The following is a 25,156-nucleotide window of genomic DNA, read 5'->3' on the forward strand; positions in this document are numbered from 1 at the left end:
CCCCTCACCCCCGCAAAAGGAATAAAGGCTTCCTAGAGAAAGGAGTATCCTTTTTCAAAAAAAAAATATATTTTTTTGAGATTCAAAGAGAGAGAATAGGTGAACTCCAGGGCATTTCAGTCACTGTGGATGAACTCCAGATATGTGAGTCTCTTTATGCCCAAGTGCAACATTGCATGCTTGCAACACTGTGTCTGGCTATGTGGGACCTGGAGATTTGAACATCTCTCCAGCCCAAGAAGTATCATTTTTTTAAAATCAAGAATTCCCATCACCTTTTCACCTCTTTTCTATACATTAACACATCCTCTCCCAATTTCTACCTGTTTAGCATGTTTCTCCTGTTCCATATGCCTGAGTTATCAGGTTCCCTGTCTCCTTCCAGGAAACCTTCCTTACTTCTACAATGTTGGATTCCATTCATTGTTTAAAGCCTGTTTCAACCCATTTTTTATTCATCCTGTCTTGGAAAATTTTAGTTGATAGTTTCCCATTTTTATAGATTTTTTTAAACAAATAATTTATTATGCCTTATATTTTACATAAACCATTTGTTGCTGAACTCATTTGAGAAATAATTAGAATATACTTCATTTTAAAGATTATTAGTAGATATTTGTGTAAAAATATCATTTTAGAGTTGAGGATACTGCTCAGTGGCTTGCTATGCAAGCACTAAGACCAGTCTTGGCTATCCAGCATCCACATAAATACCAGCTGCAGCAGCACATGCCTGCACTCCCAGTTCTGATTAAATAGAGACGGGGGGGCTGGAGAGATGGCTTAGCGGTTAAGCGCTTGCCTGTGAAGCCTAAGGACCCCGGTTCCAGGCTCGGTTCCCCAGGTCCCACGTTAGCCAGATACACAAGGGGGCGCACGTGTCTGGAGTTCGTTTGCAGAGGCTGGAAGCCCTGGCGCACCCATTCTCTCTCTCTCCCTCTATCTGTCTTTCTCTCTGTGTCTGTCACTCTCAAATAAATAAATAAATAATTAAAAAAAAATAGAGACAGGGTGTTCTCCAGGGCTTGCTGACTACCTATTCTAGCCAAATTTCTGAGCTAGGTTTAGTAAGCGAGATTGTCTCAAAAAGACAATAAATAAATTAGAGGGTTGGGGAGATGGCTTAACAGTTAATCATGCTTACTCACAAAGTCTGTTGACCTGAGTTTGATTCCCTAGTACCCATATAAAGCCAGATGCACAAAGTGGTATGTGTGTCTGGAGTTTGTTTACAAGGGCAAGATACCCTGGTGCTCCCATAATGTCTTTCTTTTTGTTCCTCTCTGCTCTCAGATAGATAAATAAAAATATTTTTAAAAATAAAGTAGGGTGTAATTAAAGAAGACACCTGGCATTTGCCAACATACATATGAACATGCATATACATACCTGCATACTACACACATGTAAAAATAAACAAAATATAATTTTATAAACTTTCCATGCTTTCTCTCTGTACTAGTATGTGTTTCTTGTACTTTTTTGTATTTCTGGAATGGACGTTATCAAGAATATAGTAAGTGGACTCAAGCAATTTGCAAATAGCTATAAATAGATTTTTAAAGTATAAACTAAAAGCCAACTTCTGGTAAAGGTATTTGATATCTTACCTCATGGTGTTTACTAGATTATAAACTAGCACTCCTGGAGGAAAATTAGCTTCTTTCAAACTAATTGTATAATGCCACTTTTTTTTTTTTTTAAGTACTGGAAAATGTCATGGCAGTGTGATTCAGGATTCTGAATTTAAATTTGAAAAATGACTATGGAATTGGATTTGGAAAAACACATTTATAGTATCCTGCTGTTGCCAGAGTTAGTCATTGGCAACAAATGACTCTCCCTGTGTTACTGTGCACCTCTGTTTGGGCTTCCTGATGGTTCTGTCTATAACCCTCCAAGGTACCTACTGTGGACACACCAGCTGCTTTAGAAACAAGCATGCCATTGTTTCATCCACAGGCAAGGGGAAAGATGGCTAAGAACTTAAAATAGGAGCAATGGGTTCAAAGAAATACACACTCCTTCAGAGCTTCCACTTGGCACACAAAAAGAGCCTTGAAGCCAGCTATCAGCAATGGGCCAGGTATAGCACTATTACACAGCTTGGAAATGAGTTTTTGGAAGGAACTTTGTATTTTAATTTTCTCCCTTATAAAATGAGTAAACTCCAACACAATAAACTAAAGAAAGAAAATGAGGAAATTACAGAAATAAAATCACATAACTATTTGCCTGCCCTGCTGCCATCCAGCCTAACTGAGCTGTTCCTTAGAAGCATTCCTACAACAACGTGGGTTTTCCTCCAGTTTTATATGAAAAGACTCATCATGTTCAACTCGCCTCGGTCTGTTACTGCCCTCAGTCTCTCTCACTAGTCTGTGAATGTAGAAAGTAGTCTATTTGTTACCTTCAACTCTGTATTTCTAGTGTTTGGTGTTTTGATGTTTATTTTCAAGAGTCAACTGGATTTATTTTATGATTCAAAAACATTATTAAAGGTAGTGGAAGAGTAAACCACTAAGGAGAATGAAGCCCACACAGAGCACATGTGAATTATAGTCTGACCCTGTTGCTGGGCAGTGCGGGTGGGAGGGAGGCTTTCGTTTGCTGGTGTGAAGGTTTGGACTTGAACTTTCTCCCACAGTGCAGAGCTTGAAGCATGTCTCATCGCCAGTGGGGCTCTGGAGGGTGGTTGACTACGTTAAGTATGCTAACGCTGACTGGGTATCATTTGAAATTCCATATTCCTTTGGCTCCTAGCTTGTTTGAAACCTGTTCTGATAAAGGCACTTTTAAATAATTTCAAAATGATTGAAGGTTGCTTTTATTTTGGATACTAGAAAATGTAAAGGTTAAAATTCTAAAGGTTTAATTGTAATTAATGAAAATCAACAGTACTGAACAAAGCTGTGTCCAAACACAGAGGAAGATTGTGGGTCAGTCAATCAAAAGACCCCCATCCAAACATGTACAGGTTAATGAGGAAATAGAATTGTGTTGGTAAAATTTTTATAATGTAAATGATGTGCACTTTCAAGAACTCAAAAAAAAAAAAAGCTTCATGACCTTTTTTTTTTTTTTTTTTTTGTTGTTGTTTTTGTGGTATTTTTGTTTTCTTTTGTTTTTGTTTTTCTGAGGTAGGGTCTTACTTTAGGCCAGGCTGACCTGGAATTCACTATGTAGTCTCAGGATGGCCTCAAACTCATGGTGATCCTCCTACCTCTGCCTCCAGAGTGCTGGGATTAAAGGCATGGCCACCACACCCAGCTAACTTTTGAAGCTTTTGTATATTTTGATGATTTTTGTCAAGGAAGCTGTACACCAGGTATCTCCTTCACCAGTCCCAAGTTTAGTACACTTCTGATAGTAGAGAAGTATTCAGTAAAATTTGCTAGGTGAATAAATCTTAGGTTAATTAATTAAGTAATACTTGTAATTCTTAAACCTCTTTTTTCATTTTGTAATTAGAAGTTAACCGGTAAACAATCCAGTCACTCTTGTCCAAGCATAATTTCATGTCCTCATTTTAGCAAATGGCTGCATAGTCTTTACTGGTTTCTGTGTTTGCTAACTGCTGTGTTAGTACAAAATAACCATCCCATAGCTAGAGGACTAAAAACAGCTAACTAAAAGTTTAAAAAAAATGTAAATTTTCTATGAAAATTTAGAGAAAATCACAAGAGTATTATACATTCTTCTCTTGTAATATTTTAAGAAATTAAAGTATAAAATATTCAATGACTAAATTTAGATTTAAAAAAATAATTAAAAGAGTAACATTATTCACAGCATAAGGAAATATCCCTATTTTAATTTTTTGCATTTAATGAAACTTATAAATCCTCCTTGATGTAGTGCCATCACAAGGGAGGAAGTGATTGTCTTGGTTGCTGGTCTTCTTGACCTTCCTGGTCTTTCTCCTCCCTCTGCCTTTTCCCCTCTGTTTCATTACTTTCTTTTCTTTTGTTCTCCTTGCAATCACAGAAGTTTCCTAGTGAATAGATCTGCTGTGCATTTACAAAGTTATTAATATAACTTTCCAGTAAGAACAACTCTTCTCTCATTAGATGTGACATTATTCAGCTAGCTGCTTTTGAGACTTAGCACACATGAAGTCTTGACTTAAACCTATAGCAAGCTGGCTTTGTGGTAATCATGAGTTCACATTATAGAAGACCTACTGAATGTGAAGACTAAGAAGTGGATTTAGTCTCTGCATTAATGATTATAGTCTTAAGTAGAATCTGTCATTTGCTCTGAAAGTGGCTTGGAAAGGAGTTGCAGAAAGAGTAAAATCCAGGGCTGGAGAGATGGCTTAGCGGTTAAGCGCTTGCCTGTGAAGCCTAAGGACCCCGGTTCGAGGCTCGGTTCCCCATGTCCCACGTTAGTCAGATGCACAAGGGGGCGCACGCATCTGGAGTTTGTTTGCAGAGGCTGGAAGCCCTGGCGCGCCCATTCTCTCTCTCTCCCTCTATCTGTCTTTCTCTCTGTGTCTGTCACTCTCAAATAAATAAATAAAAATTAAAAAAAAAAAAAGAGTAAAATCCATTTTCTTTTCTGTTCCTCAGGGAAATCTCCTAATTTTCAATACTCCTCAAACAGATTTAAGTGAAATCTACGTTGGTTAGAACAAAACTGAGCACTCGTTTACTTTGTTAGCGATAGCCAAATGCTTGATAAAGCTTGAAGTTGCCTGCAGCATGAAAGCACTAGTGTTCTTTGCCTCCTGCCTGCCCCACCCGCCTGCACTCAATTCCGAGGGAAGAGTTCAGAAGAAGTAACCCTTAAAATTCTCTTCAGAAACTTCTTTCAAAACATTTTAGAGCCTTTAGTAGTGAAATGAATGGAATCAAAGAGCCATTAAGGACTGTTGAATGATTAGTTGACTATAAAAGAAATTTCAACTTTGTCAATGAAAGGGCAAAGGATGAATAAATAAGTGGATAAAGGATGAAATAGGAGAAAAAGGCTGACTACAATACCTGAATCTTCTGTAGCTGTATTAAATATTCTTTATAAGGAAAGATGCGGAAGAAGGCAAAAGACAGCTACAAAAAGTCATACAATACAGTTGATTATAAAAACAAAACTATCTTATATATTTAATTTGATACTCAGGTAGTATCACAAACAATATTATCTTAAAATATCATAACTTTAAGTTCCAAAAAGTAGTATAACAATTACTTTTTAGGAAAAATATCAGAAAGGAAAACATCAACATATAGTATTCCTACAATCTCAGGATTTTTATGTTCTTGTAAGTAAGGCCCATATTTGAATAAGCAATCAAAATGATGATTCTCTAAATTGCAAGCAAACAATATCAACAAATTAATTCAGCAAGTGTTTGTTGAACCCCTTCTATGACCCCCCTGGTGCTGTTCTTGCGTATGAGGATATGCTAATAAGAAACAGAATAAGTTATGAAGTTAAAATTGCATAACAAGGAGATAATAAATGTAAGAAATAAAATAATATAGGACATTTGAAAGAAAAAAAGAAGAAATAAAAGTGCAACCATATGTAGTGATGCTTGCCTGTAAATCCAAGTACTTGTTGTACTGAGGCAAGAGAATCAAGAGTTCCAGGGCACCATAAGCACTATAATGTGTTCTATGCTGGACTTATCTTAAAACTAAACCAAACCCAACTCAACAAAATAAAATAAATGTAAGACAGAAAAAACAAAAGGAGAAGTTTTGGTGGATTCAGAGTGTCATGATCTTATGTGTGAGTGTAAGTAATAATCTGATTTTTTTCCTAAAATGATCAAAGTAGGCTTTATGAACACAGTGACATTTGAGCTGAGACCTGTGAAATATAAAGGAAATCAGGAATGTGGGTACTTTATGCTGTTGAGAGTTTGACATTTGCCTAATGCATATTCAGCCTACACAGAAACCATAAGGTAGACAAACAATTCAAAACCATTCAAAATTTTTCTGGATTTAGGTAGGCGGACTCTCTTGGCATGCATAACACATGTACTCAACTTATTCACTGAGGATATTTGATTATATATAATATCAGACTGATAAATATCAGACTGAAATGTTTGGTGTGTAAGGTATAAAATTGACTGAATTCTTTTTGGGATGTTTTTGCAATAAATCATGGAATTTGAGCCACACATTTGGGGGAAAAATGCAACTATGCCAAATTTGTCAACAGCTTGAAAGTGGTTCCTTCAGAAAGTGTTATAGAGGAGCATATTTGAAAGATGAGTATTTAAGTTTCACATCTTGGCCATTATCATTTTTATTTCTCAACAACACATGGAAAGAAACCCAAGTAGTACCCAATGTGAGAGCCTTACTTGTTATAGTCTTCCATTTTAGGTAAAACAGCAGTTGTATTAGTTAACTGCAAAGACTGTGTGACTGAGAGACTTTGAGGGCTACATCCGGGAACCACCGCCTTCCTGGTCAGGCTGTGTAGCTTGCTTGCGTCATTTGCATTACACTGCCTGAGTTGTCGTCATATTTCTCCGGTTTCAAGAGCATGTTCAAAAATTGTCATGCTGCTTTAGAATATCAAATAAAATTGTCCTTAGTGGGATACTTAATTCAACTCAGTAATCATTAAGTGTTCTTAAACGTTTTTTAAAAACTATTTTGCCCCTGTGACAAATTCCCTGACAACAACTTGAGAGAGGATTGATTTTAGTTCACAATTTCAGAGATTTCAGTAATAGACCCTGGGCTCCATTGCTTTGCTTCTGGGCCCAGATATATGGAGGTAGAAAATGGGTAAAGTGTGGTAGAAAAAGTTGCTTATCTCCTGGCAGACCAAAGGCAGAGATACTGACAGAAAGTGACTAGGACAAGATATACCCTTCAAGGAAAAACAGTGATCTACTTCCTTTAACCAGGTCCTACATCCTAAGAACACATTCAGTTGGGAACAAAGGAGCTGAGTTCTATGGGCAGCACATGAATTCACAAGCTGATAAATGGCCACATGACTCAGTCATTGCTGTATGGAGCCACAAGTTGGGGACCAAGCCTTCAATATCAGTCTTTCAGGAGGACACTTTATATTCAATCCCAACAAATACCTACTTTTGTTCATTTAGCACAATAAAAGAGGGAATAAGAAAGGAGTAATTTGAGTTAGTACCTCCAAAATAGATTTAAATTTTGTAGGTCATAAACAAACAAAACCCCAGAAGATCAAAGAACAGAAGACATAAATCCCCACAGCCATACCTCACATTCAACCTATCCACTTAACATACCACAGTCAAAAGGCTGAGGTGGGAAAAAAAATTATCAAAGCATTTATCAGAACCCCCTCAGTTATCCTTGGTTTCCTATGCTTCTAACTTTACAAAGGTTGCATAAAGAAAGAGAAAGGATAGGTGTGAAATGGCTGACATTTACTCAGCAGAGGCTAAAGGAAGAAATGGATGTTCTTGCCTTTGTCTTCCCTTTAGGATTAACTGCTCCAGAGCAGAAGGGAGAGATTTGCTTGGAAGATTCTCTGGCATCCGTTCCAACAGTAGGGCTGTGATGTGCTTTGTTCAATGCAGTTTCTGTGGTTTGCTCCAAAGAGAAGCTGCAGCTCATTCTTGGTGCTTCCTTTGTGCCACAAGTGGTGGGTGACATCAGTACAGTCTTTCAAAGACTTTTAGAATTAGGTAAATTTTATATTATTTTATTTTATTTTATTTTTGAGGCAAGCCTAACAAACTGACCTTTTTCTATTCATGCAAGAGAGTGAGAGTGGGAGTGTGAGAGAGAATTGGCATGCCAGTGCCTCCAGCCACTGCAATCGAACTCTAGACTCATGTGCCCCCTAGTGCACATGTGCAACTTTGCATATTTTGTGTCTGGCTTAGTGGGACTTGGAGAGTTGAACATGGGTCTTTAGGCTTTGTAGGCAGGTGCCTTAACACCTAAGCCATCTCTCCAGCCCAGAATTAGAAAAAAATTAAATCCTAGAGGTTTAGACCTTTTCAATTCAGCAGAGACCTATATCAGCTGGGTCTGGGATGCTATTATAAATTGCCAGCAGTGATGAGCAATGAGCTTAGTCCTGTCACTCTTTATAGAAGTCTGGACCTCAGACACTAGGCAAGAACCATTGTGTGACCCATTTCGTCTCATTTGAGATATGGGGCCTAGATGTACAACCCCTGGGAAGTTTATAAAATAAGAAAAGGGATAAAAGTGTGATGTTTTCTGAAACATAGCTGGACATGGTGTTGTACACCTTTAATCCCATCACTTGGAAGGCAGAGATAGGAGGATTATGATGAGTTCAAGGCCATCCTGAGATTCCAGGTCAGCTTGGGCTAGAGCAAGACCCTACCTTGAAAAACTAAGTATGTATGTATGTATATACACACACATACACACATATTAGTTATTTTCCTTCATTCATATGGACTCATCCATGCTTACAAATACATTTTCAAAGATAAATATGTATGATACCAGATAAACATTGGTGAGATCAACAGTATTCTGGATCCTAAAGAAATTGACAAGAGATTTATTTAAAAGTCTTATAATAGCAGGGCATGGTGGCCCACACCTTTAGTTCCAGCACTTGGGAAGCAAAGGTAGGAAGATTGCCATGAGCTTGAGGCCACCCTGAGACTACATAGTGAATTCTAGGCCAGCCTGGGATAGAGTGAGACCATACCTTAAAAAACAAAACATACAAACAGAAAATTTAAAAAAATAAAAGTCTTACAACAAATGAGTATATAATTTCTGCTAGGAAGAACTTTGGTTAACTTCAGTTAAAGAAATTTAGATTACTTGTATATTTTACATTGTTTTGAGTATAGGTCACATATATTTTCAATCTTTTACATAATTAATTCTAGGCACATACCTACCTTCATAAATACATTTGAACATTATCACCTTCCCAATAATCATAACCCTAGTTGTTGATAAAATAGGTAGTTGACTTTATGGAGTATTTCCTTTTGAAGAAATGCTACTGAAAACTCATTAATTGCTATTGCCACCTCAACCATATATTCACAATTGTGCTATGATCATGGGTATAACATATTTTCTTTAATTTCTGCAAGAAAGAACTGAAGTTATGTGATTTAGAATTGCATATCTTAAGGCCAAACAGAAGGTTTAAATATGGCTATTTCTATGTAAGTTTTTTTTTTTTTAAATAAGATCTCATTCTGTAGTCCAGGCTGGCCTGGAAGACAGGCTCCTCTAGACGGACATTTTTGCACATATCAATGCTATGTGTGGTGGACTGGAAATGCATGGCGTGGCCCGTAGTTGGCATGCAATAATTTTGAGAACTAGTTTTCCAATTGTTTTTATAAGATGTTGGGTTTGGTCTGCCATCTAGTGATTAAGAACTGAAATTTGACAATTAAATATAAAAGCACATAAAACTTCACAAGAAAACAAATGTATGAAAACATGTGAGAAAAACAGGATAATTGAGTTGGCTTCAAGTAAAATATAGTCTGATACAATACAACCCTTCCTTCTATGATATCAGATGTTATGGGAATGACTTCACAATGGACTTAATTTGCTGGAACATTTGCTAAGGGGAAACGAGTCTTATAGCTTGGAAGATAAAATTTTGGGAAATGTTAACACCACAGAAATTACAAACAGTGAAAATACTGTTACATTTCAACTACCTTTTCCTAACTTTTAGTAAGTTAGTAAAAATATTTATAATATAAGCAGCACAAAATTACATTTTGGAATTCCTTTTCATATTATGCAACAAATATTTGTTTATATGAATACTTTAAAATTTTATTTTTATTTACTTATTTGAGAGAGAGAGAGAGAGAGGCAGATGAGAGGAATAGAATGGGCATGTCAAGGCCTGTAGCCACTACAAAGGAACTCCAGACACATGTAACCACCATGCATATCTGGCTTATGTGGGTAGTGGGGAATTGAACCTGAGTCCTTAGGCTTCACAGGCAAGTGCCTTAACCACTGAGCAAAATCTCTTCAGGCCATGAATATGTTTGTGTGTGTTGTGTGTATGGAGAGAAAGAGTACATATACATATATATTTAAGTTCTGGAGTTAATATTTAGGCATTATATATGACCTTGGGTTACTTTTATGTTTTATGATCTTGGCAGAGAAGTCATGAGACCATTATTGAATTTATCAGGATATTAACTGAAAATTTTCATTTTTATGTTTTTGTCATTCATACAACAATTATGGCAACCTTACTCCAACTCTTTTTGATAAATTGGCTGCGATTTTGTTTTCTATTTTACATTTTCTTTATATGAAGTCCTGTGTAGAAAGCAGAAGGGATAATATAATCACAGGTTGTACAACTACCATGTAGAAACATTTAAAATGGCAAGATATCCTATATTTTCTACCCACTTTTCTTTTGTACATGTCTTTTGCTTGGGCATGAACAGTGAAAGTTCACTGAGCTTTCAATCCTCTGTGATGCAGATTCTTGAGTGTGTGAAAAGAAGGTGGGAGTTAGCAGTGATTGTCATTTAAAAGCATTCCTGCTACCTTTCCACATCATCTGAAATTTAATTATAAATTCTCAGAAGAAGAAGACCAGTGACAAATCAGAGTAGAAAACTAGCTTTTAACATTGCTGTTAACACAAGCAGTCCAGAGACCCACTTCTGCATCCCTTGTGTGGAGGTCATGTTGTCTTAACCCTTTAGGAAGAAGCTGCTCTTAGATATGTTAACACAGGACTGAAAGAGTATTTTGTTGTTCCAACTCTGAAGTGCCACAAAAACAAGATCAGAATACCTGCTGAAGAGCTTGTCACAGATCTAACTGATAATTTTCATATCATGTTCTTCCACACTTTCTCTACTTCCCAATATTGACTTCATCACTGATATAGCAGATCTGCAGGTAAAATATAGATTTGATTATATGTCACACTTTGTGGTACCATATTTTAATATATGTAAATTTTATATTATAAAGCATACATTTTATAAGATGTGTATATATAAATAAATAAATATATATATGATAACCACATATTCTAATATAGTCAATTAATATTTGTGTGTTATATCATACTTTATAGTAAATGATTATTTTAATTATATTAATAAATATAGAATTCTACATGGTATATGCAACATATTATTTATAAAATTTACCATATTTATGGTATATCATAAATCAAAGTAAGATTTTATATGTATATGTATATGTGTATATATATGTGTGTGTATATATATATATATATATATATATATATATATATATATATTGCAATATATATATATTGCATCTTATATATGTATACACATATATACATATATAACCTTTGGTTTTATTATTTCTTTCTTTCTTTTTTTTTTTTTTTTTTTGTTTTGATTTTTCAAGGTAGGGTCTCACTATAGCTCAGGCTGACCTGGAATTCACTATGGAGTCTCAGGGTGGCCTCAAACTCATGGCTATCCTCTGACCTCTGCCCCCCAAGAGTGCTGGGATTAAAGGCATGCACCACCACACCTAGCTAATTGTTACTTATTTTTTAAGGCAACGTCTCACTCTAATCCAGGCTCTCCTAGAACTCACTCTGTATCACTGGCTGGCTGCCAACTCATGGCAATCCTTTTACCTCAGCATCCCAGTGTTGGGATTATAGGTATGAGCCATCACACCAAGTATAAGATATAATTTTGTGGGGCTGGAGAGATGTCTCAGCAGTTAAGGAACTTGCATGCAAAGCCTAGGGAACTGTGTTCGGTTCCCAAGTATCCATATAAAGCCATATGACAAAGTGGTGCATGTGTCTGGAGTTTGTTTGCAGTAGCTAGAGGCCCTGCCTTGCCCAGCAAATAAATAAATACAATTTTAAAAAATTAAAGAAGATATAGTTTTGAGTGCAGAAAACATATATTTTCAATCTTTTGCATAATTAGTTCTAGGCACATACCTACCTTCATAAATACATTTGAACATTATCACCTTCCCAACAACTACAACCCTAGTTGTGAGTGAAATAGGTAATTGACCTTATGGAGTATTTCCTTTTGAAGAAATACTACTCAAAACTCATGAATTGCTATTGACACCTCAACCATAATACTTACTGATCAAAATTAACATTAAATTGATCAACTTAATGTAATTATTCAGTGGAGTATGGAAAAATATCCCATTTTTCATAGGCCATGTTTTTGGAAATGTTCATTTGGGAGTAGCTTGTTTTGAACAGGTATTTCAGGTAAATCCTATACCTATTATTTGTTGCTTACTTGCTTGGCTTTTCAAAATACTCTTACAAGAGATTACACTAAAACACAATTTCTATTTACTTCTTGTTTGAAATATAATACCAGCACTGTGTACACAGTGCTTATATTTTGTTCATTAGTTATGTATTATGGATTAAAATAGTTTCATAATGGCAAAACAGATCCAAAACCTAGTGTTTTTCTTATAAAATAATGCATAACAAGAAGATATTGTGTTTACTGCTGAAAGAGATTTTTCCATTTACCAAATATTTATGATTATATATATATATATATATATATATGGAGAGAGAGAGAGAGAGAGAGAGACAGCGAATGATTCCTGGGAACAAGATGCTGTTTTTAACCATGGAAATATATTTGACAAGTGAAAATTGCAGAGTTCATTCTTGGGTTGAAATTGTTGTCTGACTGGCACTGTTGTGTCCCTTCACATCACAGGTTCTTATTAGCATCAGACTTTGCTCAGTTGTCATCTCCTTCTGTAGTTCCCTATGATAATGCTTTCCCATAACAGGTTATAGACATGTTATAAAACTTATTTTTATGATGTTTGAAGTCAGTGCTGCATAATGAAATTAGTGAACCATAAGTAAGATTGCCTCCTCTCCCTTTATTTCTCTCTCTCTCTTTCTCTTCTCCTCCCTCTTCCCTTCTCCCTTCCTTCTTGCTTTTAGTCCAGCTATTAGACAATCAGCTACTGAATGGAAGCTCTATGAAAGGTAGCATGTCAATTTTGAGAACTACAATTATTGAAAAGATCCATAAGAGAGATATAAAAAGAATATTTAATAGCAATTGTAATCAACTTCACGAAGGCAGTTATTTTTCCATATCTGTTCGTATTTGTATAATTCTAAATTAGCTTCAATTAAAATACACACTGAAAACAAATGCATAGATGAATAAATATATGCATTAAAAGCTTGAAAAGGCTGGAGGGATTGATTAATGGTCATGGTGCTTGCCTGCAAAGCCTAAGGACCCAGGTTCAATTCTCTAGATCCCACTTAAGCCAGATGCACATGATGGCACATGCATCTGGAGTTCATTTGCTGTGGCTAGAGGCCCTGGCACCCCCACCTAGTCTCTCTCCTTCTTTCTCTCCCTCTCTCTGTCTTTTATAAATAAGTAAAAAATAAAATATTTAAAGAGTTCTTGAAAAAATATAAGTTGAGTGGAAAAAGCTAAATCATATAGAGTACTTCAAAAAGAATTTTGGAAGAAGATGATAAGTAAGTAATGGTAGCATGAGAACTTGGTGAAGGAGAGGGAAATACGACCAAAAGCAAGGCCTTTTTAGCCTTTTGAGATGAGTTTTGAATGTAAGTATTTGAAAAGCTCCTGAAGTATTTATGAAGTTAGATATTATCTTTATTTTTTAACATACTGTTGTTTGGCTTCTTATTTTTTATTTTTTATTTATTTGGTTTTTTGAGGTAGGGTCTCACTCTATCACAGGCTGACCTGAAATTTACTATGGAGTCTCAGGGTGGCCTTGAACTCATGGCGATCCTCCTACCTCTGCCTCCCAAGTGCTGGGATTAAAGGCGTGTGCCACCACACCCAGCTTTTTTTTTTTTTCTTTTTTCTTTTTCTTTTGGTTGTTTGGCTTCTTAAAACATGCCAAAGATATAAAGAATGTACTTTTTATATTAAATAGAATTACTACTACTATATATGAATATATGTATAGCTACTATTCCCCAATATTTCTTAAACTTTAAAAATTTTTTTTCTGTTTTATTTATTTATTTATTTATTTGAGAGGGACAAAGAAAGAGAGTATAAGGCTGATAGAGAGAGGAGAGAATGGGCATGCCAGGGCCTCCAGCCACTGCAAACGAACTCCAGACGCATGTGCCCCCTTGTGCATCTGGCTAACGTGGGTCCTGGGGAATCAAGCCTTGAACCGGGGTCCTTAGGCTTCACAGGCAAGTGCTTAACTGCTAAGCCATCTCTCCAGCTCTTCTTAAACTTTTATCTAAAACTTTTAAAGGTAATTAACAAATATTATATATAGTATAGTACCTTGTTTTTGTTATAACAATCCTTAATGTTTGTAATATTAATCTTTGTTTTTTTTATTAATTAGTTTTGTACTCAGTAAATAAAGTCAAGTTGGTACCATTGTTAGTCACCTCCCTGTCCTACCCCCTCCTCTTGGACCCTCCTCATTGAGGCATATGCATCATGTATCGTGGGGTTAGCCCTCAGTTATGGGTAGGAGGAAATGTCTCTGTGTATCATGAACCAACATGTGGCTCTGACATTCTTTCCATCCCCTCTTCTGCAAATTTTCCTGAGCCATGTTGGGTTCATTTTAGGTCTGCTTCAGTGATGAGATCTTGGGAACCTCTGTGTCTCTGGATATCTGATTTGGTAGGAGTTGATTGTTCTCTGTGTCTATCTCCTTCACCCTTGTGCTGGTACCAGGTTCACCAAGAAAACAGTGCCCTTTCTTGTTTAGCCAATTATTTGAGGTGTGATGGGGTGGTTCTCTCCCTAGGATCTGCGTGGATCTGAAAAAGAGAAGCAGATTTTCCAACATAGAGTAAAGTTAGCACCAGATAAATGGGATAACCTTTATTTTTTAGAGATAATTTAGTAGGTGTAGGCCTTCTTGTAGCCCATGATTGGTAGTAGCTTGATAATGGAGAGTGGGCTCCTGTTTGGATATGGTTCTGACTTGTTTCACAGCTCCAGCTATGGGTTCCGTTCCACTGAGTGAACCAGTTAGCCAAATCAAGAGCAATTGGTTTCCCACGGTGGCTGTGTGCCAGTATTACACTTGTGTGAGCATCACAACAGGCTATTTGCTGATAAGTAGGTTAGACCATGAGTTGCTTGGACAAATATTGGTTATTTTCCCCCAGTCGCCCATGTAGCACCTTCTGGCACTAGATGCACTGACTGTCTGGGGACTGACTCTCTTCCTGCTTGCAGCCATGTCACTCCATGTTACATGTCAACTGCATATGTTGTCTTCAGCAATAGCATCTTACCACTAACCTTTGGTGGGTCATCATCATTATTCTGACAGAAATCTGTCATTCTTTTAGGAAACCTTGTAGGTCTTTCAGATCAAAAGCTCGTTTTGGATAATAGCCACCTTCTGGTACTGGGAGTTACAGGTCAGTGACCATGAAGAGAAAGAGGGAAAAAGATAAGTAATATAAAAGAGTTAGAGAGAAGAGGGAGACCAAGAGGGAAAGAGAGAAAGAGAGAGAGAGAGAGGCTGTAGAGGATTAAGGTCAGTCTTCATCATACCCTCTCTCATGTCTTGTGACTCAGTTGTTCCCTCTAAGGGCCTGGTGAGGGTTCAACCATTTGGTCTGCCTTTTAGGATGTAGAATTTTATGGTAACATTGCTGTTTGGGTCCAGATTTGTGTCCCTCACCCCTTCCCTTGCCATTTTCTCCCTCCCCACCTACACATTCCTTAATTTTGATGAAAAACAATCACCTTGTTTTATGAGTTTTGTAATTCTGTTACAGTTTAGTGAGTACCTACTTTTAGTTTAGCATTGCTAGTGGAAACCTAATCCATGAGACAGGAAATGATTATTCATTTTTTCTATTTTATGTTAAAATAATTTTTATAAGTTCATACATTAATTTTTGAAATTTTCTTTCTTCAGCTAATATGTACTAACCCTTGTTATTGAATTTACTAATCTAAAATTTCTCATAAACTGAAAGTCAAACAGACTTCAAAAAATACTAAATTTACCCATGCTCTTTGAAATCCTCCTTTCTCTCCTCCTTAAAATGCTTATTCTTATGCCTCTTTATTAATTTTTGCTATGTTTGATTATTCATCCCTACAAAAGTACAATCTTGTTCATAGTGTACCTATGTTGGATCAGGGATAGACTGTAAATATTATAATCGCTATATGATGACCTCTATACTCTTTCTATTTAAATAGTAAATGGAATGTTTGTCTTTGTTTTGTTTCCTAGAGGTGTTATTTATTACCCAGAATTTTTTAGAAGTGACAAGATGCCTCATTATCTTAGTTTCCAATTGAAAAACTTCAGCTTATTAACCTCTTTCTTCTTATTTTAGATGGATATGGTGAAGAAATAGCCTGCACTCAGAATGGGCAGATGTACTTAAACAGGGATATTTGGAAACCTGCCCCTTGCCAAATCTGTGTCTGCGACAATGGAGCCATTCTTTGTGACAAGATAGAGTGCTTAGAAGTGCTGAACTGTGCCAACCCTACCACCCCTCCTGGGGAGTGCTGCCCTGTATGTCCATCATCCGGAGGTGGAGATACCAGTTTTGGTAAGAATACTTAGTGCCAACACAGAATAGAGCCAATGGCACACCTTTATTTTCCAATTGTCAAAACTCTCAGAGTTCAACAGCCCTAGAGAATAATGATAGCAACTAACACAGTGGCCTCTGAGGTTAATGATCTTGTTCACCAGTTTATCTATCATTACACAGAAGCAGGAAGTAATTTCTGATTTTACTTGGTTATCATAGTCTTTTGCTGAATTTTGAGTGATTATATCTCATTAGAGAATGCCTTGTGCCTCAAAAGATGGCTATTTATTACAGAGATTATGAATTCCTCTAAGATACTCCTTGGCTTTCTATAAAATTGTTCAAGAGCATGAGAAAATTTAGAAAACACATTTATCTTTTCTGGAACCAGGTTTCCCCTGTGTTGTAGGAGAATTATTCCTAGTGCAACTTAGAGACATAGCACCTTATGCTATATTGCCTTATAATAGCAGACTGGACTCAATGCTGACTATGTAAGATAAGAGAATGGACTGAAGTTCTTGGAGAAAAAAATGATATATATTACTGGGTTTTAAATATTTGTAATGAAAAAGTATCTACTTTTCACAGATATTATGTATTTGAACATGAGTAATTATTTGTTTTAATGAGTTGGGTAAGATTAACATTGAACTCAGGTTATTCATTTTAGTTCTTAATGGAGAGATATGCTCATTTTTGGCATTACAATATCAAAACTTCACTTTTTTCCAAAATGCCATTGAAAATAACAATAAATATAATGAAGTGCTGCACAGTATATTTGTGGAAAATTATATAGCAGTTATCTCCTTATCATTCAACATGAACAATGTACATTAAATAAATGCCCAAATTCAAGTTTCATTTTAAGATAGATATTATATAAAGAGTGAAAAATAAGGCTCCTATAAATATGGAGTCTTGATAAAAACTCAAAAATCAAGTAACATTAAGCCTCTGGGATAAGTAAACAGTAAGAATATAGCATTGTCAGCAAATGTCAGAAAACAGCAAAATACACAAAATTTCTACAAATAACTGGTCTAGGAAAGACCATCCAAAGAGAAATACTAGCAAAAAGGACTGGGCAAAGCTGTATGCAAATAAACTATAAGAAAAAGAGTTAATATCTCATACCAGAAACAGTAAGAGATATGTAACCATAGAGTAGATAAGAAACATGAGCCTTGGTGCAATGACAGGCCTTTAATCTCAGGGATAGGGAGAATGAGGCCAGAAGAGCATGAGTTCACAGCCCTCACAGCTCAACTCTGCATGTTGAATTCAAAGTTTGCTGGGCTAAGTACCAAGACTCTGTATCAAAATCCAAACAAATGAAAAACTCAAACCAACTATTTTGCCATGAACTAAATGAAACTTAATAATTGTCTCTAAGAAAGAAGTCTACTAGCACCTTATAAGATCTTATGTTAAAGTTTATAATCAATTAAAAAAAAAGAATGAGTGGGAAGGGGGTTTTGGGAGGGGGAAAAAGGGAACTGGGGGGATGGAGTTATGATCATGGTATGTGGGTTATATTTATGAAAGATGCCATTTACAAAGTTTTTTTTTAAAAAAGCCAGGCATAGTGGTGCATGCCTTTACTCCCAGCACTTGGGAGGCAGAGGTAGGAGGATTGCTGTGATTTTGAGCACATCCAGAGACTACATAGTGAATTCCAGGTCAGCCTGGGTTAGAGTAAGACCCTACCTTGAAAAACCAAAATAAAAAAAAAAAAAAAAAAAATTAAAAAAAGAAACTTTAGGTAACCATAGAAGTAATCTGTCACTGTGATTTATGGTTGTTTGAAATGTGAAAAATCATGATTAAACTTAAAAAAATAAAATAATTTTAAAAAAGAATAGGCTATTAGAAATAAAGAATTGGTCTGAAAGAATTAAGAGAAAAAGTAAACCCATCAAAGGGAAATAAATGAAATAGAAGGATTGAGCACAATGCAGGGAGAGATATAGAAGGCAGACTTAATAGGAAATTAAAATAAAAAGAATTAACAATATTAGAAAGTTCTAGGGTGGGTACTCCCACCTTTAATTCCAGTACTTGGGAGGCTGTGGTAGGGGGATAGATGTGAGTTTGAGGTCAGGCTGGCCTTACAGAGTGAGTTCTAGGTCAGCCTGTGCTAGAGTGAGATGCTACCTCAAGACAACAAAACAGAAAAATCGAAAGGAAACTGAGGAGAGCCCCCAGAGGAATGGAGGTAGGAAAGAGAAAAAAGATAGTACCAACACATGAGATATCCATACAAAGTATGTTCCTAATAAAAAATAAAATATAATATAATAAATATCAAAAATAAATAAATAATAAAAAAGAAAGGAAACAGTAAATGTAGAATATAAGTCAAGGAAGAGTTTTTTTTTTTTTTTTAAAAGAAAAGTTCTCAAAGAAGAAATTACATGTGATGGAGCAAAACAAGTAATGATATAATACAAGGGAACTATTTAGTCATAGTGAATGTGCCTAAACACTTTTCTATGTAAGAAAATAAATCATAGGTTTGGAAATTATAAAAGAAGGGCCAATGGTTGTTCAAAACAAAATTAAACAACAGAAATTAATAGATTTATTGTTTGAAAGAATTGGCATTATACAGAGAAACCAGGGAACAGAGAATAGGATGAAAAGAAGTTTTAAGTACATAATTCTATACTTAATACATATTTGTATCTGAACTGTATGACTTTGTTCATTTAAAAATTTCATTAAAAAATTTTAAAACAACAATGAACATTAAAGATAATTCTTTATAACAATATCTAATTTTATGATTATACTAACATTAGTGCTATATAAATGTTGTGAATAAAGTTAAAATCACATCAGAATTTTCTAGAGGAAAGTATTATTTTGCTTTTTTTGGAAATATTGATCAAAAACAACTTTTTCAGTTCTGCCTACATATGGTAGGGCTTTCTGTTCATGCTAATTTTTGTATCCCTAAGAAACCTGCTGTTGAATATACATATGTAGCATATTCTGAATAGCTTTTCTCCATTAAATGACACATTTATTCTTTTCTTTTTGTAGGTAGAGGAAGAAAGGTAAGTTTTATTTTGTATGGTTTCTTTTTCATAAGCAGGGTTCTTCCTAAGACTATCCGCAAAGAGCTGTGTTCTGTCTCCTGAATGCCTTTTGTATGGTACAAAGATCCAACAAATGCATTGTAAAATTGAATGAGCAGTATTCACAGATGGGTGATGGATTACCCAGCCACTAATTTATTCAGAGTTCATTTTTTTCCCTCTCATCCTGTGATGCTGAGGATTTAGGGTCTTGTACATACTAGGCAACTATTCTACCTTTCAGCTAGATTCCAAGCCCAGATAGTCTGTTCATTTCTGCCAGAAAATTGTGACCTCTTTAAGGAACTGAGAAAGGAACTTATTAAGCTTTGCATTCTTTGCACTCACTACTACACTTAGCATATATTTTAGACATATTAGAAACTTGAGGGCTGGAGAGATGGCTTAGTGGTTAAGACACTTGCCTGCAGAGCCAAAAGACCCAGGTTTGATTCCTTGGGACCCACATAAGCCAGATACAAAAGGTGGTGCATGTGTCTGAAGTTTGTTTACAGTGGCTGAAAAAAGAAAGGAAGAAAAGAAACTTGATATACATTTGCTGGCAGGTAGGAAGGAAGGAACCACAGAAGGAAGGAATAAAAGAAGGAAGGAATAAAGGAAGGAAGGAAAGAAGGGAGTAAAGGAAGAAATTCCATTTTAGTTAAGTGATCCTGATCCCATTAGATGAAACAGTAAGGGGCCTTTAATCCCAGCACTTGGGAGGTGGAAGTAGGAGAATCATGGAAAGCTTAAGACCACCTGAAACTACATTGTGAATTCCAGCCTAAGCTAGAGTGAGACTCTACTTCAATAAACCAGTATTGACACACACACATGCATGCACACACACATTATCCAAGTCCATTGCTCACAGCAGCATTTGTAGCCAGGGCCTAATACACCTGGGCAGCTTGGCCACCAGTCATCTGAACTCTAGTAATCTCACTAAATAGAGTTATTTCTCCTTTTTTATTATTCCTTTTAGTTATAAAACCAAACCTTGTGTCATGTGCTTCAGTCCTATCCTAGGATGGGCACAGGGATGAAGTGAGTAGAAATGGGTGGGAGTCTGGTTTTCATGGGAGATATGAGACACATGACCAGTTATTTTGACACCTTGACAATTTATAAAGTAATTTATCAGATAATCACATAAAACAATGCTGCACCTTCTATTAGAAAATACTGGTAGATTAGTGTGAAATTCTATCTAATTTAACATGTTCTGATTCAGACAGAACATGTATCTGGTTGCCATGCATACATTCTATTTGGCACAGATGTAAGTGAATACTTAGATTTAACTATATGTCAAAGGAGAAGGAATGCAAATCCTAACTCTTTTCATTTTTATCTGAAAACTAGAATACATTTAAACTTAAAAGAGTAGACAAACCACATAGGCATGTAAGTATAGATGAACAGAGATTAGATAGAGGAAAGATGATAGACAAAGAGTGATCCATGAAATGTGAACAGCATTAACACAGTTTTGTTCAGTTAGCAATCACCCAACTTAATGAGGAACAACTGTGAGGCCCTGTCATCCACAGCATCATTCTAAAGCCCTGTAGCAATTAAATTCATTCAAAATTTCAAGGAAATTTCCTCTGATAGTTCTAATTTGATTATTTTTATTTTTATTCAAATGGAATTGCATGATTTAGAACTGAACAGATGAGGAAATGCAGAAATAAGCCTGTATTTACAGATACCTTTTGTAGGAGTGTCTTTCTGAATCATGTACTGTGTATCTTACATTTACATGAAGCTATCTTCTGCTTCTCCATATGTTCATTTTCTTTCCTGAATTCTCAAAAAAGACTGACTTAGCATACTTAGAGTATTAGATCCCGCAGCATTAGAATCAACCCATTGTTAATTGTTAGCTCTGTTACTGAGTCTATTTTTAAAATTATGAAGATTATAAAATAGTTTAAAATTATACTATACTTCTTAGAAGTACATTTTGGTGATCTGGCCCACAAACTTTAAACATTTATTATTTTTAACTCACACAAGTTTCTAGAAGTTTATTTTAAATTCTTAAATATTAATCATGATGACACAGAAGCATTTAACAAGGATATTCATTATAATGTCTTCAATGGAATAGTGAAGCCAAAGTCTAGAGCAAAATATGATTTGAGTGAATAAATTGACAGAAAACTCAATGTTGCAGTCAGCTTGGTGTTTCTGGAACATGAATATCCAATTATATACAGTTTATGGGAGGAAGGGATTCACACTTACAGATCCAGGGAATTCTATCATTGGTGGAAGAAGCTGACTCCAATTCACAGATCCAAGCAGAGAGACACCACCAACGGGCAGTATCACAAGCGAGCTTAACCACTAGAGCTTAAACAAATTGCTTTCTCCACATCTGACCCCCAACACTCCTTTATAGGGCTCTACTGGGGAGCCACCCTCAGTGACACCTCCTCTAGCCGGGCTACAGGAGACTTAAGCAGGAAGCTTAACTTAGTAAAAAATACCTAAATTGTTGGTGGACATACATTCACATTCAGACCACCACACTGAGAATGTCAGAATTTTAACCAGTTATCTTCCAGGGTATTGAATAAGAGAGTTTCTTCTGCATATTTCCTCTACTTTCATAATTCTCTGCTAGTAACACACTTTATAATTAGACAAAAGAATATTCTATGTGAAAAGAGAAATCAAACTAGAACTCATTTCTGTTATTTTGTATACATTTTTGGATATGATTTCACTTTTTCCCAGTTATCGAACAAACTATGCCATTTCCTAGCTTGTTAGTAGAAATTAATTTCTCAGGAAAATTTATTGAGAACTGAGTAGACTTGGTGGGTTTCATAAGCACAATGATAGTCTCAAGGGATCAAGATCACTGGGGACAAGTCTTTAAAGAACACCAATTAATGTTTTGTAAATTCAAGTGTGTAAGAGCAAAATTCATCCAATATTAGTTACACTATGGAATTAGCACATTTTGAAACTCTAACGTTCTAAAATTCAAAATAAATTTTACTTAATCTATTGTACTTTCCACATGCATTCTAGATCAGGTTGATTCCACTTGTACTTTGCATCATGAACAACTCTGCCTGTTCAGCTGAACTTTTCCAAGAGTTTTCTTCAGATATTCAGAATTATACAAGTAGAATTATTTCACTTTTTCTCAATAGCAACCATATATGCTTGCTCTGCTCTTTTTAATATTTTTTCCATGAATTCTACAAAAGGGAGACAAGTGGCTCAGGAATGGCATCTTACATTAATGAAAACTACTTATTTTATAAAAGAGATTAAAACTCACATACACATACTCATCTGATATTTCATTTATATATTTTATGTCTTTGGGTGTGTTTTCACAAGGCTTTGTCTTTATATCTTTTCATCACAACATTTCATGCTCTATTAAATTCTTTGGGATTGATTCTTTCTTCCTTCCCTTCTCTTCCCTTTCTTTCTTTCTTTCTTTCTTTCTTTCTTTCTTTCTTTCTTTCTTTCTTTCTTTCTTCTTTCTTTCTTTCTTTCTTTCTTTTTCTTTCTTTCTTTCTTTCTTTCTTTCTTCTTTCTTTCTTTCTTTCTTTCTTTCTTTCTTTCTTTCTTTCTTTCTTTCTTTCTTTCTTCCTTTCTTCCTTTCTTCCTTTCTTCCTTTCTTCCTCCCTCTCTCTTTCATTCATTAATTCACTCATTCATTTTTTTTCTTTTTTGAGGTAGTGTCTTGCTCTATCCCAGGCTGACCTGAAATTCACTATGTAGCCTCAGGGTAGTCTTAATCTCATGGTGATCCTCCAACCTCAGCCTCCTAAATGCTGGCATTAAAGGTATGCACAACCATACCTGGCTAGAAAATTTTTTTATGATTTACACATTGGGTGTATTTTCCTCATCTCCTTCAGATAAGTAGCAATATTTTTCATGAATAATGTCTGACTAAATATCTTAAAATTTGACTTTCTGTTCTTGTTAACATTCCTTAAGAATTTTCTGTATTTTTATTACATATTCTCATCTAACAAGCCCTGATAGTTTACTAATTCAATTGTTTTTGGTTTAACATTCCTAGGGACAAAAAGGGGAACCAGGATTAGTGCCTGTTGTAAGTATATACATTATTTTCAGATATTACTATAGTATAGTTGTACATTATCATTTCCTCTCAAAAAAGAAGTTATTTTTTAATCAAGTTTTTAGTACAGAATGAATGCATGGCAAAATACAACATTCAAAGTTCTGTAATCATAACTTTTACAGTCCAATGATGGACAGTACCAAATGATGGTTTTACAACATTAAATGTATTACATGACTATATACTGGTTGCTAATAATAGTGTAGTGGTTTAATGTTCCACAGTTTTGGAAATGTGTCATACTTCTATTCCAGTTAAAATTCCATGCTACTTCACAATTTTAGGCCATCTTTAGGTTTATAGATGGTCAAAAAGAAAACTAATTGATATATTATAAAATATAAATATGTAATAGTATGATACATTCAATGTTATTTAGCCTATATACCTGATATACTGAGATTAGTATAACATTTTGAAAATCTGTTAAATAGGATTAAATGTCTTCAGCTATTTTTTCATATATTTTAAAGGAGTTATTACCATCTATTAAGAGAAAAAGATTATACATGTTGATTTATTTGGCAGTATATACTATTTTGCTTTGCCTTCTATTCTTGTTTTTCCAAAAGCTTACCTAAAATATCTGTAATAATTCCTACTCTTCTTCCATTCACATGTTTAGTATGCCTTAAGTTCCAAATATTTTATGTTTATTTACCTATACAATTCTTTGAGAGAGGTCATTTTATAATCACCTTTTTGTATTTAAGCTTCCCTATAAGATTCCATTCAAGGAAACTTTAAACCCAGAGAGGATAAAGTGCCCCAAGGCCATGCAGTTTACCACAGAAGAGGTGTAAGCATTTGAACCCAGGCCTCTTGGCTCCAACATGGGTGCTCTTAAACTTCATACTAGCCCTGTCTTCCTACGTTTGAGTTTAAGTTAAGTAGTATTTTAACTCATAAGACAAGGAGTACAGGAGATAGATTGAGAACATCCATTTGTTTGCAAAGTATGTACTGAGTGTTTGTGTGCTTTCGTTCTTACTCATTTTGAGTATTGACTTTTCCAGAATTTGGTGGAAACTTTACCTCTACTATTTTCTTGCTTATTGTTTAGGTAACAGGCATACGTGGGCGACCAGGGCCTGCTGTAAGTACCTTCCTTTGGAATACTTGTGGTGCTATTGCCTTCTTTGTAATACTGAAAATCTTTATAGGTGACAAGAAGGTAACAGGTCATGATGTAAAGATGCTGTCTCAAAACACTTTGCCTTGAAGTATCTTCAGGTTTAGATACCTTTTTGTAGCAATTAATGGATCTGAGGGCTCAGTTCATTCTGAAATTAATAAACTTGTTTTATTCTCAGGTAATACTTTTGCTTTTGGTTATGTGACAGGCATGGTTAATTTAGATTGCCCTTGTTCCTTGCAGTCAGAGCACATTCATCTGCTGACTGGTTGTGATGAAGTGTGCAGCACTTTACTTCCT

At 35.4% G+C, this 25,156-nt stretch overlaps 1 protein-coding gene across 1 annotated transcript in view; it reads left to right on the forward strand.

Moving 5' to 3' along the window:
* Positions 1–25,156, forward strand: part of Col5a2 (collagen type V alpha 2 chain) — a 143,291-nt gene that overhangs the window by 51,760 nt on the left and 66,375 nt on the right. The window contains exons 2-5 of the mRNA XM_045148173.1: positions 16,300–16,521; positions 19,558–19,571; positions 23,656–23,688; positions 24,785–24,817. Coding sequence (XP_045004108.1) covers positions 16,300–16,521; positions 19,558–19,571; positions 23,656–23,688; positions 24,785–24,817 — 302 coding nt within the window. The remainder of the gene's footprint in view (positions 1–16,299; positions 16,522–19,557; positions 19,572–23,655; positions 23,689–24,784; positions 24,818–25,156) is intronic.

Source organism: Jaculus jaculus, chromosome 4 (genome assembly GCF_020740685.1).
Source record: "Jaculus jaculus isolate mJacJac1 chromosome 4, mJacJac1.mat.Y.cur, whole genome shotgun sequence".
Taxonomy (NCBI): domain Eukaryota; kingdom Metazoa; phylum Chordata; class Mammalia; order Rodentia; family Dipodidae; genus Jaculus; species Jaculus jaculus.